This window comes from Sus scrofa, chromosome 12 (genome assembly GCF_054392235.1).
Source record: "Sus scrofa isolate SSC_HxYL_T2T_F1_AM1 chromosome 12, Sscrofa_HxYL_maternal_Yorkshire_Landrace_v2.0, whole genome shotgun sequence".
Classification (NCBI taxonomy): Eukaryota; Metazoa; Chordata; class Mammalia; order Artiodactyla; family Suidae; genus Sus; species Sus scrofa.
In genome coordinates, this window is record NC_139394.1 from 59,838,613 (window position 1) to 59,857,508 (window position 18,896).

Below are 18,896 nucleotides of genomic sequence, written 5' to 3' on the forward strand. Positions count from 1 at the left end.
GCAACACCGGATCCTTAACCCACTGAGCAACGCCAGGGATCGAACCCGCAACCTCATGGTTCCTAGTCAGATTCGTTAACCATTGCGGCCACAACGAGAACTCCTTGATCATATTAGCATTTAATAGTCAATCTTTTAAGGAAATGCGTGAGGATGGGAGAAAGCTATAGCACAGGTAGAGAAGAGTTTAGGAATAACCCCACGGGAGAGCCAGGTGCCCTCCAAATCGGTGTTTTCCAAATTATTTTTTAGGGGAGGGATTCCAATATGTTAAATAGACAAAAGCAAAGCAGGTCAGGTGAAAGAAGGACGAGGCTCAGAGCCCTGCCAGTTCCGACTCCTGGGACACCTCCAAAGGGCCCCATAAAACACAATGTGAAAATTCTGATCTGGATATTTTTGCCTCCGTAGCACTTGGAACATAAGTATCTCTCCAGAAAAGATGCTGACTCTTCTTAGGGTTCCTCAAACCTTGGGCGCTTCAGCTTCCTGGGGATGCTTTAATACCTAATTTGAGTTCGATGGTAAATCCCCTCAGGCAGTGTTTCCGAGATGCCTTTGACACAAGTGGAAAGAAAGTCATTCTTTGGGCATAAAGGGATGGGCAGTATCACCGGAGCCTTTTGGTTTTGAACATCAAGGAACCTCGGGCAGTTACCCGTTTTGAATCGCTCCTGAAATGTTGGCTCTAGTTGTTGTAGGTCAATTATACTTCAATAAAAAAAATAAACAACCCCCCCCCAAACTTAAAACGAACAAAAACATTTGCTCTGAGGTTAGAAAGATAAAGAACTGGAATGGTTTCAAATGCACCTGTTAGGCATTGAGCCCTGGAACAAAGACGACGACAACGATGATCAGGAGTCCCCGCCGTGGCTCAGCGGTTCACAAATCTGACTTGCATCCATGAGGACGCAGGCTCGATCCCCGGCCTCGCTCAGTGGGTTAAGGATCCGGCGTTGCTGTGGCTGTGGAGTAGGCCGGGAGCTGCAGCTCCCATTCGACCCCTAGCCCAGGGAGTCTCCGTATGCTGCAGGTTTGGCCCAAAAAAGCAAAAAAAAAAAAAGAAGAAAAAGGCCATGATCATCATCATAATTTTAAAACCATTACGTGCTCAGTAGGTGTTGATGGGGTCAGACGTGGAGCATCGCTCCCTCCGTGAACGACCTCCTTGGATCCTCACCGTAGTCTGATGAGACCTAAGGACCATTTCATCCTGCTTTACAGATGAGGAAACTGAGGCCTGTACCTTTCGCATCTCTTGGCCGGCAAGTAGGAGAACTGGTGTTGGGTCCCAGGCAGACTGTGAACTTGAACAATACCTATAGTTTCAAAAACATTTATTTAAAAATTACATGTATGAGGAGTTCCCATCATGGCTCAGTGGTTAACGAATCCGACTAGGAACCATGAGGTTGCGGGTTCAATCCCTGCCCTTGCTCAGTGGGTTAAGGATCCGGTATCGCCGTAAGCTGTGGTGTAGGTTGCAGACGCGGCTCGGATCTGGCATTGCTGTGGCTCTGGCATAGGCTGGTGGCTGCAGCTCTGATTCCACCCTTAGCCTGGGAACCTCCATATGCCAAGGGAGTGGCCCAAGAAATGGCAAAAAAGAAAAAAGACAAAAAAAATTACATGTATGAAAGCTTTGAAGCTCTGTGGAATTCTTTATCCCCTGCTTCCCCGAGCCCCGAACAGATGCTAAAAATATCTGGTCTTCAGGCTTGTTTCCTTATGGGCCAAGCATTCGCCCCATGGTCCTGCGGCCGTGCTTTTGGAGTGGGGGTGGGGTGGGGCGCAGGAGAGGGCAGCTGGCTTTCATAGTCTCCAGCCTTGGGTTTCTTTTCTCAAACATCATAGGGTGCCTTTTGAGCCAGAAGAGGCGACATTCAATGTAAAGTAATTTGAGGGGACATTATATTTGTTTTATGATAGTCAAGCTTCATTAAGATGCAAACCGATAAAGTCACTAGCTATATTCCTATTGATTGTTTTATAAGAAGATATTGGTCATGCACATTTTAAAATAAAGACTTCCTAGCGGGTGCTATGCAATGGCCATCATTCATCCCCAAACACTGAAGATGGCCTTAAATTGGAATAGGTTTCCTTTTATTGGCAAGTTGATTGCTGCATTTAGTTCAGAAAATATGGTCTCTTTGCGAGATAGGAATGGAGTGCTGGTGAAGACACTGGCAACGGAGAAACCGATGTCGCTGTGGCTGGGCTTCTACCTTTTGCTCTAACTGCATGAGTGCGTATAAAGTGTTGATTTTTAATGTATTCAGCATTCACAGGTGGTTTTAAAGGCTCGAGGTTTGGTGAAGCATGTTCACTTCTTGCAAGACCAGGAGGGCTACTTCCTGGCCCAGGAGCTCAAGGTTGGCACTGAAGCCTCTTCGCCAGCTCAGGGGTCCTCACAGGCAGTAGCTTCCTTAGCGTCATCCAAACAACAGGGCCCTGGCCATGCCCTCTGTGTCAGATCAGGCATAGATTCCTAATGATGAAACCATTTGGGCCTTTTTTTTTTCTTTTTTCTTTTTTGTCTTTTTGCCCTTTCTAGGGCCGCTCCTGTGGCACATGGAGGTTCCCAGGCTAGGGGTTAATCAGAGCCGTAGCCACTGGCTTACGCCAGAGCCCCAGCAATGCAGGATCCAAGCTGCGTCTGCAACCTACACCACAGCTCGTGGCAACGCCGGATCCTTAACCCACTGAGCAAGGGCAGGGATTGAACCCGCAACCTCATGGTTCCTAGTTGGATTCGTTAACCACTGAGCCACAACGGGAACTCCAATTGGGCCATTTTCTTAATGCTCTTTTGTCCCCTAGGGAGTGTCAGCGATCAAGTGCCTGAAGACGGGGGGTTTATTGGTGGGCTCTGGAGCCGGATTGCTGGTCTTCTGTAGAAGCCCCAGCTACAAACCCATCAAGTAAGTTCCAGACCCCACAGGGTTTGGATTTGGAGAGACCCTCTAGAGGGAAGTTTGCTTAAAGCCAGCAACCAAGTGATATTGGCTAAGTGCTATTTGGTTAGTGAAGCTCATCCTGCTATTAAAATGAGTGGTGGGCATCACAATAGATGGCAGATTTTGGCAATGAAAAGACAGTGGCTTATGTTGAATCAAGTCAGAGCAATGCAGTGTTACCCAGGGGGATACTGCCCTTCTAATAAACACGTAAATTATTATTTAGCCAGTACGCTAGTCATGCAAGAGGAAACTTACCCAACCAATAACCTCAAATTTCAACCTTTCAAAATTGGTTTATTCAAGGACATTTATTATGCAAGTTAATTTTTTTTTCTTTCTTTTTAGGGCTGCACCCCGGGGCACATGGAAGTTCCCAGGCTAGGGGTCAAATCAGAGCCGTAGCTGCGAGCCTACACCACAGCCACAGCAACACCAGATCTGAGCTGTGTCTGTAACCTACACCACAGCTCATGGCAACACCAGATTCTTAAGCCACTGAGCAAGGCCCGGCATGGAACCTGCATCCTCAAGGATTCTAGTCAGATTCGTTACCACTGAGCCATGGCAGGAACTGCTGTTTTTTTTAATTAATGAAGACATCATAAATACTTCCAGTATCACTACATAATCTTTTTAAAATTATGGTGGTAAAGCATATATACTCCATAACCTTTTAAATATGACTAGGCACATTCTTTTTGAAGCTGCTTCTCCATAGAGCATTTAAGCATTACAATTGGATATTTAGGTTGTTTCCAACTTTTTACTCTTTTAAATAAGGTTATAATAAAATCCTTTGACATAAAGGCTTTTTCCCTCTGATTTTAGGATCATTTCCCAGAAATGGAGTTAATAAAGTGTTGGGGTTTTTTGGATTTTTTTTTTTTTTTTTTGGCTTTTTTGGTTGGGGGAGGCTGCACCTGTAGCATAGGGAAGTTCCCAGGCTAGGGGTCACATCAGAGCTACAGCTGCTGGCCTACTCCACAGCCACGGCAACTCAGGATCCGAGCCTCACTTGTGACCTGTACCACATCTCACAACAACGCCAGATCCTTTAACCCACTGAGCAGGGCCAGGGATCAAACCCAGGTCCTCATGGATCCTAGTCGAGTTCGTTTCCACTGAGCCACAGTGGGAACCCCTAATAAAGTGTTCAATTGCCAAAGTCGTTTGTGCCCATTTGCTTGCCTGGAATGTTCCCTCTCTCTAAATCACATGTTATATGACCCATTTCAGACTGACAAGCTGTCTTGATGATTGTAAGCCATGCTGGCCTCTCCCTTTGCTGACCACGGGCACTTGATATTGTAACTCCTGTCTTTCCAGTGTGTCACCTCCTTGAAGGCAGGTCCCAGGTCATATGCCTCATTGTCTTCTCTCTAATGCTTAGTGGTTAATGAATCTTCCTTGATTGAGTAAATCTTCTTCCCCTTTTGCTCTCCTTAAAGGAAAATCCAGTTACAAGGTGGCATCACTTCCATCACACTTCGAGGGGAAGGACACCAGTTCTTCGTAGGAACAGAAGAATCGCACATTTATCGTGTCAACTTCACAGATTTCAAGGAGACTCTTGTTACAACGTGTCACTTTGAAGCTGTTGAGGACGTTGTCTTTCCATTGTGAGTAGAAGGGAGTACAAATGATAAGAATGTGGACATTCCATGTCGTACACAAGGAAATTTAATTTTATTAATGCATTTTTCAATGCCCATTAACCTAGTCAATCATGATAAACCATAATAGATTATTATTTTTCTCTCCTTAAATTTTCCTCTTGTAGTGAACTGATTCGCTAGATTTTCTATTGGCTTTGCCAAGCAGCTACATTGGTTTTATGATTCAAATTTGGGCCTCTTGAGAATGCTGTCTTTGCTAGTAAATCCACCAGGGAAAAGGGTGAAAAGATTGGGAACACTTTTTTTCTGTTTGCCCAATGCTGTCTGGAGAAAGGCTTAGTGAGGACTTTTTACAAATGTCTTTCAAGTCATTTGTTTGCACGTCTTGGGTCTTCCAGAGTTGGCATGCTCGACGGCAGTGGGCATAAGATTGAGTTCTTTTGGATCTAGTTGCTCTCTATCTTGGTAAATCCCTCACTAAACCAGTGGAACAGAAAACTATCAACCGTTTTAATGTTAAAAAGAGCAGTAGACACAGTTTACCAGTATCTGATTTTGAAACCTGTTTTGTCTTTGGTGAGATTTGTTCTGTGAGGTTGGTCACAGTTCTTGTTCCGAACTTCCTCAGTATTCGGCTTAATTTGCAAAACTTAAAATCAGTGTCATAAAGGTAGCAAGACTCACTTTGAGAACTTGGAGAACTTGGTCTTTAAGATTACAAAATAGGGAGTTCCCATCGTGGCGCAGTGGTTAACGAATCTGACTAGGAACCATGAGGTTGCGGGTTCGGTCCCTGCCCTTGCTCAGTGGGTTAAGGATCCGGCGTTGCCGTGAGCTGTGGTGTAGGTTGCAGACTCGGCTCGGATCCCGGTGGCTACAGCTCCCATTGGACCCCTAGCCTGGGAACCTCCATATGCCGCGGCAGCGGCCCAAGAAATAGCAACAACAACAACAACAACAAAGAAAAAAAAAAAAAAGATTACAAAATATAGTTTGGGTTCCCTAAGTCTTTGTGATTAGGTTCTTCCAAATATTTCTAACAGTTAAAATGCCTTTTATCAGGTGAATCTTTATTTGAAAATTGGGTATTTCCTTTCTCTATCACTTTTCCTCTCTTTTTCTAAGGAGCTTGGTAAACTCAGTCTATAAAATCATTTGGTCCTGGTGCCTTACATAAGGGTAAGTTTTTAACTACCTTTTCAATTTCTTACGTAGTTATTAATCTATTCAAGATTTATACCTCTTTTTTTCTTGAAAATAGCTCTATTGATATATAATTTATATATCATGAAGTTCACCCATTAGAGTATACAATTCAATGGTTTTCTTAGTGGCATATTTACAGAGTTATAAACCATCGCCAAAATCTAATTTTAGGATATTTTATATCCCCAAAAGAAACATATCAGCAGTCACCACCCATTCTCTCTTTGGCCCCCCTCTCTGCCCTCTGCTGAGTTGTGGAGGCAGTTGAGCTCAGAGGAAAAACATGGAGAGAATGAGTATCATGTACAGGACTTCATGCTTCCTTTTCTTTGCTAATTTAGTCATGATCATGCATTTTGTTTTCAGCTGCTATTACTTGGTATACCAACACATTAATATAGGGAAAAATATGTATGAAACCAATGCACCTTCTCCAATATTCTGCCATCATTTTCCTGTTTACTGATTACACATGAGCTAATATACATTCTGCAAGTATGCATTTTAGCAAAAGAAACTGTATGCCTTTTTCCAACTCTTTATTTTTAGCCCATTAATAATGCTTAGTCTTTGATAAGTCTTGGTGTTTTCATAAAATTTAACCCATTCATACTTATTATGTTAAAAAAAATTTTTTTTTTTTTTAGGGAGTTTCTATCGTGGCTCAGCAGTTAACAAAGCCGACTAGCATCCATGAGGACATGGGTTCAATCCCTGGCCTTGCTCGGTGGGTTAAGGACCTGGTGTTGCCATGAGCTGTGGTTGTAGGTGGCAGACATATCTCAGATCCCACGTTACTGCTACAGCAGCTACAGCTCCGATTCGACCCCTAGCCTGAGAACCTCCATATGCTGCGTGTGAGGCCCTAAAGAGACAAAAAGAAAAAATTAAAAAAATAAAATTTTTTTTTGCTTGCCTCTTGGCATATGGAGTCTAGGCCAGGGATCTTATCCAAGCCACAGTTGTAACCTATGCCACAGCTGTGGCAATGCTGGATCTTTAACCCACTACACTGGGCTTGGGATCTAACCTGCCTCCCAGTGTCCCAGAGATGCTGTCAGTTCTGTTGTGCCACAACCGGAACTCTGTGCTTGCTACATTTTTAAAGCTTTGCTTTCACAGAATAGTTGTTTCACTGCTTGTGGAATTCCTGGCTGATGTTTTCTATTCATTCATTAGTTTGAACACATCATTCCCATGCCTTCTGGTTTCCCTTGTTTCTAGTGAGAAGTCAGTCTATAGTCTTATCATTGTTCCCTTCTTTTGTAACGTGCCATTTTTCTCTATTTCTAAGATTTTCTCTTTGGTTTTCATCAGTTTGACTATGACACTTCTTGACATGGTTTTGTTTGTGTTTATCCTGCATAGAAATTTGTTAGGATTTTTGGATCTGCAAACTCATGTTTTCCACCAAACTGGAAAATTTTCAGCCATTATTTCTTCAAAAATGTCTACGTTTTCTCCTCCTGAGAGTCAAATTACATATGTGTTGAATAATATGAGAGATATAATCTCTGCTAGGGCTTTTGGGCTGTGTTTTTCTCTAATTTTGTTTCTCCACAGATCTGATCTGGCTGATTTCTCTCTCTCTTTTTTTAAATTATTTATTTATTTATTTATTTATTTCATCTTTTTGCCATTTCTGGGACCGCTCCCGTGGCATATGGAGGTTCCCAGGCTAGGGGTCGAATCGGAGCTGCAGCTGCCTGACTACACCACAGCCACAGCAACGCAGGATCCGAGCCGCGTCTGCGATGTACACCACAGCTCACGGCAATGCTGGATCCTTAACCCAATGATCAAGGCCAGGGATCAAACCCGAAACCTCATGGTTCCTAGTCAGATTCATTAACCACTGAGCCACAACGGAAACTCCGGGCTGGCTGATTTCTCTTTATCCTCAATGTTTCTGGCCTTTTTGATCATATTTCCTGCTTTAATGTATTGTTAAGGAAACAACATGTGTATCTATATCCACCTCTAGCTTACTTATTCTCTCTCTTTCTCTCTCCACTTCTGTCATCCCTATCTCTATCTTTTTACACAGGATTTTATTTTATTTTTAACAATGCAATTCAGCATGTGATAGGTTTTTTTTTTTTTTTTTTTTTAATTTTCCCACTGTACAGCAAGGGGGTCAGGTTATCCTTACATGTATACATTGCAGTTACAGTTTTTTTCCCCCACCCTTTCTTCTGTTGCGACATGAGTGTGATAGGTTTTTTAAATGTATTATTTATTTACTTGTTTAAGTCTAATTAATTTAATCCCATGGCATATGGAGGTTCCTGGGCTAGGGGTCTAATTAATTTACTGTTGTGTTCGTTTCAGGAGTACAGCAAAGTGATTCAGTTATACACATATATTTTTGGATTCTTTTCCATTATAAGTTATTTCAGGATATTGAGTATAATTTCCTGAGCTGTACAGTAGGTCTTTATTGTTTGTCTGTTTTATATATGGTACTGTGAAGTATAAACTTACTTCACTTAATGTGATAATCTCTAGGTCCATCCATGTCACTGCCAATGACATTATTCATTCCTTTTTACGGCTGAGTAATATTCCATTGTGTATATATAATACATCTTTATCCATTCATCTGTTGATGGACACTTAGGTTGTTTCCGTATCTTGGCTATTGTGAATATTGCCCTGATGAACACTGGAGTGCAGCTATCTTTTCGAATTATGGTTTTCTCTCAATGGATGCCCAGGAAGTAGATTTTAGGTGGGAGGGGATGGCACATACTTAGTGTGCCATCTCAATCCAAGCAACTTGGAACTTAATCTCTCAGATCTTAACCTAAGGACATTTGTGGACTAGGCTTAACTCCTGAGGAAGTGGATTGTCCATCAGGGGTAGGGAAAATTTAGAAAGTTTTCTAGATACCTTATTCCATAACATTTGATTTTCATGGAAGTCTGTATATGTCCTTAAGAGCTCATCTTCCCCCAAGGAGGCTCTCATTCACCGAAGGCAGTGTCTGATATAAAACATGTCTTATTTCAAATAAATATTAACACTTTCACGTTGGCTTGATTTGATCTCTCTTGATCAGGACTGCCTGGCAAGAGGCTCCTGCTGTCTTGTTCTAGCACTTGCTGATTCTGAGTGACGGGTCCAGCATCATAATTTCATCTCAGCCCCAAAGCTGTATATGTGGAAAAGATCTACTTATTTTTCCATTGATTCCAACATGAGTAGATCTTAAAACAAGAGAGCGGGATTCTCTTTTTATGAATGTACTTATGCTGATAGATAGGAATTTCTTTTTTCTTTGCTTTGCTTTTTAGGGCCATACCCACAGCACGTGGAGGTTTCTGGGCTAGGGGTCTGATTGGAGCTACAGCTGCCAGCCTACAGCACAGCCACAGCAATGCAGGATCCTTAACCCACTGAGCGAGGCCAGGGATCGAACCCACATCTTCATGGTGACTAGTTGGGTTTGTTACCACTGAGCCACAATGGGAACTCCTAGATAGGAATTAGAGAAGTTTTTTGGGAGGAGGTTGTTTATTTTTCATGGGGTTGTTTTTGTTGTTGTTTTTTTTTTAGGACAACACCCGAAGCACATGGAGGTTTCCAGGCTAGGGGTCTAATAGGAATTACAGCTGCTGGCCTACACCACAGCCACAGCCATGCCAGATCCAAGCTGAGTCTATGACCTCCAGCACAACCCACAGCAACGCCGGATCCTTAACCCACTGAGCAAGGCCAGGGTTCGAACCCGCAACCTCATGGTTCCTAGTCGGATTTGTTTCCACTGCGCCACGACAGGAACTCCTCGAGAAGTTATTATATCTAAAAAGTATAGTCCCACAGAGACAGTAGTCAGGAATATCTATGTAGAGCAGGTGGTCTTTATTATGCCCTTGAATGACTCTATTTTCTCCTCCAAATTGGAATCGTCTTTATTTTTGTTTTGACACATTGACATTTTTCATTTTATTTACAATTTGTCCCCCTTTTTTTTCTTGGCCGTGACGTGCGGTGGCTTGATATGAGATCTCCGTTCTTAGACCAGGGATTGAACCCAAGCCACAGCAGTGACAGCACTGAGAGTCCTAACCTCTAGGCCACCAGGGAACTCCCCTGTAAGTTGTCCTTTTCTAAAAGAAAAACCGACAGACCAGCTACTCTGGGCTTCTCTTCCTTGTCCACAATCTCACATGTTTTCGTAACTAAGCAGAGAAGTGTTTGGGGTTATCTGCAAACATGAATTCTGGCACCCTTGTCATTTTCTTTTTTGAAACTTTATCGAGGTGGTCTCCTTTACAGGAAAAGGCTTGTTTAGTCTCTTTTAATGTAAATATTCCACAGATGCATGTCGTCTCACATGTTACTTGCCATCCTCCAGTCAACCAGACATTGAAAGGTTTGTAAATTGACATTTTCTATTTGAGCAACTGTGTCCCAACCCTTCCTAGGAGAAAGGACTATGAAAGATTGTCCACAGGTGGTTTGAGGGCATTCGATGGCCTCTTACACAAGAAAGCTGTAAGGCCACTGTGCCGGAGATAAAAGGTGTCTAAGAGGCATCCTCCTGGAGTTCCCGTCATGGCTCAGCGGTGACGAACCCAGCTGGTATCCCTGAGGATGCAGGTTCAATCCCTGGCCTCGCTCAGTGGGCTAAGGATCCGGCATTGCCATGGTATAGATCACAGATGCGGCTCGGATCTGGCGTGGCTGTGGCTGTGGTGTAGGCTGGCGGCTACAGCTCCAGTTCATCCCCTGGCCTGGGAACCTCCATATGCCATAAGTGCGGCCCTAAAAAGACAATAAATACATAAATAAATACAAGGCATCCTTCCCTCCATCCTCGTGAAACCCATTTTAGTGTCAAACATGCATCTCAGAATTGCCGTGTGTCCCTTATGGCTGCCCCTCTCATCCCCTTGGTGGCTTCTTTGCAGCGGCACCGCTGAGCTGTTTGCCACCTGTGCCAAGAAGGACATCCGGGTGTGGCACACGCTCTCCAACAGGGAGCTGCTTCGGATCACGGTGCCCAACATGACCTGCCACGGCATCGACTTCATGCGAGACGGCAAGAGCCTCATTTCTGGTAACGCCGACGATCCAGGGTTTGGCTTCAGGCTCTGGCTGGGGCTTTGGTTCTTATCACTCCCATCCTTCCGGTCTCGACACGGGGATGACCTGGAACAGCCTCCCGGGGTCCAGCTGTTTCTCAACGAGTCCTCCTTGGAATTCCCTTCCGGGTGGGATACTGTCGGAGCCAGGACTTCCCGAATGGCAATGCTTCTTCCTCCAGACTGTTGCCTGTAGTATGTTGCTCTCTCGCGAGGAAGGAACTGGAGTGATTCCTTTACAAGATGCATCTGAGGCCTTAGTGAGCACAGGGCACTTATTCGAGAACCCCTTTTGTGGTTCAAGACATTAAAAACCCGGAGTTCTCCTCGTGGCGCAGCGGAAACGAATCTGATTAGGAACCATGAGGTGGCAGGTTCGATCCCTGGCCTCACTCAGTGGGTTAAGGATCCGGCGTTGCTGTGAGCTGTGGTGTAGGTCACAGACGTGGCTCAGATCTGGCATTGCTGTGGCTCTGGCGTCAGCCGGCAGTTGCAGCTTCGACTGGACCCCTAGCCTGGGAACCTCCATATGCTGAGGGTGCAGCCCTAAAAAGACAGAAAGAAAAAGATTAAAAACCTGACTTGAGGTTGTGTCTCCCAAGGGAATTCACCTTTAATTCAGTTGGTTATATTCCGCCAAAACGTTTTAACATAAATTGCAGACGCTATGATCTTCTCCCTCTGAACTTCAGTACACATTGCTGAAAAGACTTGCCTATGAAATAGCAATTTCCCGGTATTGCCTGAGTTCAAATCCGTAGTATGAATTTTCCCAGGGGCCAAAAGCAGACACACTGGTTCACGTCCACGGAAGGTCAGGCGGGGCTCGGGGGCAGCTATTAGGGTGGTGACATCAGGAGCCCACCGCGTCTTCCTCTTTCCCCGGTTCTGTCTTCTGCGTTGGCGTCGCCCGCGGGGCCTGTCGTCGCCACAGACCGGCCTCCAGGAGCTCTTGGCTTACCTGACCCTTAGAGCTGACAAACCTGGGGTCGAAAACCTTGGCATCACCGCCTCCTCTTTTCCTCTCCCGTCCCCCCTCCATCTGCCCCAAGGGCCCCCCTTCAGGATCCCGTCTCGAGGCGTCGTCTTCTCCCTCGTCTCAGCTACCACGTCTCTCTCCTAGATGGTTTTTCCTGCCAGGACTCCATGCCTCTGCCCTTGCCTGTGACCCTGCTCCCCTGATTTGTCCTCAACACAGAAGCCAGAAAATGCTGTAAAGTTTGAGTCAGGTGGTGCCATTTCTAGGGCTCAAAGGTCTTGTCCTTTCTTTTTTTTTTTTGTCTTTTTTGGGCATATGGAGGTTCCCAGGTGAGGGGTCGAATCGGAGCTGCAGCTCCCGGCCTACACCAGAGCCACAGCAATGCCAGATCCGAGCCGCATCTGTGACCCACACCACAGCTCATGGCAATGCCGGATCCTTAACCCACTGAGCAAGGCCAGGGATCGAACCCACATCCTCATGGATCCTTCATTAACCACTGCGGCACGAAGGGAACTCCAGACAGTCTCCGAAATTGCCCACAAGGTCCCAGGTGCTCACCCTCCTCCCCACCCCCACCCTCTTACCTCTGACTCCGCCTCTTGCTGCTCAGCCCCTGGAGCCATACTTGCGTCTTTGCTGTTCCTAAGCCAGCCTTAGGACCTTTGCTCTAGCTGTTCGGTCTGCCTGGAATGTACTTTCCCCGACAGCCCCATGACTCACTTCCTCACCACCTCACGTCCTCGGGTCTTTGCCCGAATGGGATCTACCTGCAGCATCCTGTTTGAAATTGCTAAGGTCAGGAGGTGAGACTAGAGGTGATGGGAAGCCAGGCGGGCGAAGACCTGGGTGAAGAGCCTAAGAGGACGAGGGAACAGCGAGTGCAAAGGCCCTGAGGTGGGAAATCACTCAGTGTATTTGAGGGACGGAAAGAGGACCAGTGTGTCCGAAGCTTAGAGGGTCAGGTTGGGGTCAGGGTCAGGGTTCAAGGAGAACGGTATTAGAGGAAGTTGAAGAGGTCAGGTAGGGAGCAGGAACTGGTTACTGTGGAGAATAAAGGAGATGGATTTTCATTGTAAGAGCAGTGGAAGGGCTTTTTGAAAATTCTTAAAAGTAGAATTAAACTTGAAGCGTCTTGATCAAGGGGCTGCCATGATTTGAAGACGTTCGCCTTGGCCTCTGCATAAAAATTGATTGTAGGAGAGCAAGCATCCGAGCTGAGGGAGGAAGCTGGGCTCATATTCTGGGAGAGAGATGCCGGTGGCCTGGACCAGGGTGGTCCCCAGGGAGGGGTTGGGACGTAGCCAGGCTCATTATGTTTTCAGCTGATGGGGCTTGTGATGGATTGCAGGTTGGGGTGGGTTGGGTGGCTGGAATAGAGAGGAATCTAGGATGGCTCTGAGGCTTGGGCAGTGCGATGGATGGTGGCAACTTTTATTGTGTTGGGGAAGAGGGCGCGAGTGGGGAAAGGAGCATCAGGTTTAAAGTGGGGTGAGGGGTGGGAAGCCAGCATTCACTGGGAGATGTTAAGTTCTACGTCCCAGATGCCATGTCAGCTAACTAGCTGGACGTGCAAGTTTCGAGGCTCATGGAGAGGTGGGAGCCCCAGCTCCCCAACTTCTCTCTCCTGGAGTGGGGTGCACCTGGAGGTGGGTTCAGCCGAGGCAAGCCTCTCATGTCCCTCTGCCAGATGTGGCCAGTTTGGAGAACCAGGGAAAAAGGCGACATGATTCCAGGCAGTTGGTGGGGGACCTGCCTCTGCCTCCTGTAACTACCACTGTCCCCCAGTCCTGCCTCTTACTTATGATTTCGGGGTGCCCCCATCAGCAGACAGTGTGAGCACTGATCCTGCACACCTTTTGTCTCCCCTTTATGCCAGCGTGGGATGACGGTAAAATCCGAGCCTTCGCCCCGGAGACAGGCCGGCTGATGTATGTCATTAGCAACGCCCACAGGATCGGAGTGACAGCCGTCGCCACCACCAGTGACTGCACCCGGGTCATTAGCGGCGGTGGGGAAGGGGAGGTAATGTTCTCGAAGGCAGAATCTTTTTTTTTTTTTTTGTCTTTTTTCTAGGGCCGCACCCGTGGCATATGGCAGTTCCCAGGCTATGGGTCTAGGCCAGGGATGGAACCCGCAACTTCTTGGTTCCTAGTTGGATTCGTTAACCACTGAGCCACCACAGAAACTCCCCAGAATCTTTTTTAAATAGCCCTTGATGTAGAGCAGTCTGCCTCCATCAGGCACTAATTTGATTTTTTTCCAACTGTACAAGGAGTCATGCAGGACCAAATTAAGATTTTGATGAAACCTTCCCATTGTGGCTCAGCAGTAACAAACCTGATCCAACAAGGATCCATGAGGTTGTGGGTTTGATCCCTGGCCTCATTCAGTGGGTTAAGGATCCAGCGTTGCTGTGAGCTGTGGAGTAGGTTGCAGACTCCGCTCGGATCCAGTGTTGCTGTGGCCATGGCTGTGGCTGGCAGCTGCAGCTCCAGTCCGACCCCTAGTCTGGGAACTTCCATATGCCATGGGTGTGGCCCTAAAAAGCCAAAAAAAAAAGAAAAAAAAAGATTTTGATGAAACTCTGAAGTACATCAGAAAATAGAGTTCTAATAATATACACGCATAAATATATTTGTTCACAGAAAGGACATTACAGATCTGAAAGCGTTCCAAATGGAATTGAGCTAGGAATCCATGTTGGTGTTTGACCAGACTTCGTTTTTTTAAAAAAACCATAGTTTTAGGGAGTTCCCCAGTGGCATCATACATTAAGGATCTGGCATTGTCACTGCGGTGGCTCGGGTCACTGCTGTGGCAAGGGTTTGGTCCCTGGTTCCGGAACTTCTGCATGCCCCAGGGGCCGTCAAAACACCTGAAACAAAACAAACAACAAAAAAGAAGCTATAAGCATCTGGCTGCATTATTGGGTTTTCTGGTAGAGTTGTGACAGAGCGTTTATCCGGTGTAGGACCTGCTCTAATAACCAAGTACCTTTCCTTTTACTGATTCCTTTTCTGACAGTTAGGGCGTCCTGCTGACAGTGTGGAAATTGTGTGTTGACGTGGTTCTATCACCTATGCATCTCATTTCAAGGTGGCAAAGGACTGTTGGTACTTTTCATGAAAGTGTATGTTGGCTTCGATGGGCTTGAGAACCACTGAATTTTTTTTTTTTTTTTTTTTTTTTTGTCTTTTTGTCTTTTTGTTGTTGTTGTTGTTGCTATTTCTTGGGCCGCTCCCGCGGCATATGGAGGTTCCCAAGCTAGGGGTTGAATCGGAGCTGTAGCTACCGGCCTACGCCAGAGCCACAGCAACGCGGGATCCGAGCCACATCTGCAACCTACACCACAGCTCACAGCAACGCCGGATCGTTAACCCACTGAGCAAGGGCAGGGACCGAACCCGCAACCTCATGGTTCCTAGTCGGATTCGTTAACCACTGCGCCACGATGGGAACTCCCTGATTTTATTTTTTATTTTGTTATTATTATTATTATTATTTTGCCTTTTAGGGCTGCACCCATGTCATATGGAGGTTCCCAGGCTAGGGGTCGAATGGGAGCTACAGCCTCTGGCCTACACCACAGCCACAGCAACACCAGATCCGAGCCGCATCTGTGACCCACACCACAGCTCCCGGCAACGCCGGATCCTTAATCCACTGAGCAAGGCCAGGGATCAAACCCACAACCTTATGGATCCTTGTTGGATTCATTTCTGCTGCACCACAATGGAACTCCTTTTTAAAAAAATCTTAAAATTTATTATTTGTTATTTACATTTTATTTATGTATTTATTTCTTTTGCTTTTTAGTGCCACACCCGTGGCATATGGAGGTTCCCAGGCTAGGGGTCGAATGGGAGCTGCAGCCTCTGGCCTACACCATAGCCACAGCAACGCAGGATCTAGCCACATCTGCAACCTACACCACAGCTCACTGCAACACCAGGTCCTTAACCCACTGAGCGAGGCCAGAGATCGAACCTGCATCCTCATGGATACTAGTCGGATTCGTTTCCGTTGAGACACGACGGGAACTCCTTTTTTTTTTTTTTTAAACCCTTTTCAAAAGTCGCAAGTTGGAATCGAGAGCCTGTGCTTTGTGGCTTCCAGGTGAGAGTGTGGCAGATAGGCCACCAGACCCAGAAGCTGGAGGAGGCGCTGAAGGAGCACAAGTCCTCCGTGTCCTGCATCAGGGTCAAGAAGAACAACGAGGAGTGCGTCACGGCCAGCACGGACGGGACCTGCATCATCTGGGACCTCGTGTGGGTACCAGCGGTGGGAGGACGGAGCTGCCCGGATCTCAGCAATTCTAGCATTTGACTGAGCTTGCGGGACCACTCAAAGGGAGGAAATCTTATTTCAGGCATCAGTAAAGGGCTGTTCCTCTGAAGCCTTTCATCTCCAGGACCGTTCAGGGCTTGCAGATACGGGTAGGAAGGGTGGAGGTCCCAGGAAGAGCTGGATGTTAGGGATTTCTGGGCAGGTACGGAAGTGGCTTTCTGCATACACAGGGTGAGGCCGGTTTGATTTGCACGAATGCAACTCTAAGAATTCCCCCCAAAGGGGAGAAAGGCATGATGTAAGGGATGCAGGCAGTTCCTCTGGTCATCCCTGCAGTCCAGTCAGGCCCGGAATGAGCCCGGCCCTAGGAGTGGGAGCGGGGCAGTGGCGCCCATGGGCCATGTGCTCGGGGACCAGTTATACTGTGAGTGCTGTTGTTACCCTGTAGGGTGCTTGACCCTAAGCTAACTGGACCAAAGCATGTGAATTTGACTGTTGGAGTAATTCATAGGATTTTCAAGGATGCTTTTTTTTTTTTTTTTTTTTTTTTCTGGCTATAAGCATGTTTGTTCTGTGTATTTTGTTTAGAATTGTATGCTATTCTTCTAACCCCTGTCCTGGGCAAGCACCCCTCTACCACTAAGATGCCTCATTTCTATATATAACTGCATTAGAAAGACTTGAATAAGTACAGAGATGGGGGAAAAAAGAGAGAGTTGCGTAGATAGATAGCTAGGCAGACAGATGGATAGGTTTGCCATAAAGAGGTACTGCAGAAAGAATATGAAATCTTCTTCTTCTTCTTCTTTTTTTGGTCTTTTTTAGGGCTGCACTTACGGCACATGGAGGCTCTCAGGCTAGGGGTCCAATTGGAGCTGCAACTGCCAGCCTACAGCCACAGCAATGCCAGATCCTTAACCCACTGAGTGAGGCCAGGGATCAAACTTGCATCCTCATGGATACTAGTCAGATTCATTTCTGCTGAACCATAACGGGAACTTTTTTTTTTTTTTTTTGTCTTTTGTCTTTTTAGGGCCGCACCCGCGGCTTGTGGAGGTTCCCAGGCTAGGGGTCTAATTGGAGCTGTAGCTGCCGGCCTACACCAGAGCCACGGCAACGTGGGATCTGAGCCGCGTCTGCAACCTACACCACAGCTCACAGCAATGCCAGATCCTTAACCCGCTGATCAAGGCCAGGGATTGAACCTGCCACCTCACGGTTCCTAGTCGGATTCATTTCCGCTGCGCCACGACGGGAACTCCTGAAATGTTCTTGACTGTAGAGAAGAGAGTGGAATTAAAGACAGAGGCAGGACACTTTTTATTTGATACATTAAAAAACCAGGAGTTCACTCGCGGCACAGTGGGTTAAAGATCCGGCATTGCCACAGCTGTGGCCCAGGCCACAATTGCAGTGTGGATTCAGTCCTTGGCCTGGGAACTTCCACATGCTGTGGGTGCAGCAAAAAAAAAAAAAAAAAAAGAAACAACCAAAGCAAACCCCTGTCTCCGGGCTCTGTGTGTCTCTAACTGTGCCATACACGCCGGTCACCTGGGGATCTGGCTAATATGTCGATCTTGATTGAGTAGGTCTAGTGCCGTGCCTGAGATTCCGCATTTCTGACAAGTGCCCCTGGTGCTGGTCCCAGGACCACCCTTGCAGCAGGTGTTAAACCTGCACCCAAACTTCCCATGGGGAAACTCCATCGCTAGAAGGATAGGTCAGAACTTGCTTCGGTGGATGGTTCGGGACCGACTCAAAGCCTTAAATCCTCCCCGTTGCGCAGCAGGAATATTTGGTTAATTTCTGCATTTCAGAATCTTCTAAAAATGCTTAGCTCAGGCACTCATTTGAAAACTTCCGCAATAAGAAAAAACTGTTCAGAAGGTGGTTTTTGTTTTTGCATTTTTTGAAAAGTCCAGTGCACTATGCATGCCCTCCTGTGTGTTTTGTTTTTGTTTTTGTTTTTGTTTTGTTTTGTTTTTAGCCAGTAGAGCCTGACCTGTGAAATGGCCACCCAGCCACATGGTCTGTAGAAAGAAAAGTGATATTTACTTATTTTTCAGTATCGTATCCAAAGCAGTGGTTTTCAACGTACTGTGCCTGGGACAATCAATGGGATGCTGATGAAAATGCAGAACTATTGGCCTGATCGCTTCCTACTGAATCCAGATCTCTAGTGATAAGGCCCAACAATACCCATTTTTAAAAATCCTTCCCCTGCAACTTCCTCTCTGCTCATAGGGACCTTCACTCCAGAGTGGTGGCCTCGGGAAGAAAGTCCCATGTGTGGAAGACGGCAGATTGGCCCTGAGTTGAGGCTCTGCTGCTTCCGTCTCACTGGACCTTGAGGCGTCCTGTTGGGTTCTGTGCTTTGTCTTTAGAAAAGGGCGAAGGAAAGATGCTGAGTGGGGTGGGTGGAGTAACAGGAAGTCTATCTGGGATAAATCACCCAACCCAAATCTAAGCTTTACCAAGTTGCGTTTCAGAGCTTTGGGATCTATTTTTCAGTCGTCTTAGGAGGAATCAGATGATCCTGGCCAACACCTTATTCCAGTGTGTCTGTTACCACCCGGAAGAGTTCCAGATCATCACCAGCGGGACAGACAGAAAGGTAAGAGTTGAGATCTTCCTGGTACAAGAGAAAAGCAGAGACGCATCGTGGCTCTGGAGTCAAGCCGCACCAGTTCAAAGGACAGGTTAGCTGGTGACTCGCCATGTGACCCACCAGGTCACTTTGGAGAAGCG

The 18,896-nt window shown here is 46.4% G+C and overlaps 1 protein-coding gene across 8 annotated transcripts in view; it reads left to right on the forward strand.

Moving 5' to 3' along the window:
* CFAP52 (cilia and flagella associated protein 52) overlaps nt 1–18,896 on the forward strand; it is a 38,268-nt gene that overhangs the window by 14,698 nt on the left and 4,674 nt on the right. For 6 of the 8 annotated variants that reach the window (XM_084982715.1, XM_021066268.2, XM_084982716.1 and 3 more), the window contains 6 exon segments: nt 2,827–2,927; nt 4,415–4,585; nt 10,706–10,854; nt 13,738–13,883; nt 15,978–16,129; nt 18,660–18,762. In XM_084982715.1, coding sequence (XP_084838841.1) covers nt 2,827–2,927; nt 4,415–4,585; nt 10,706–10,854; nt 13,738–13,883; nt 15,978–16,129; nt 18,660–18,762 — 822 coding nt within the window. 8 annotated transcript variants of the gene reach the window in all.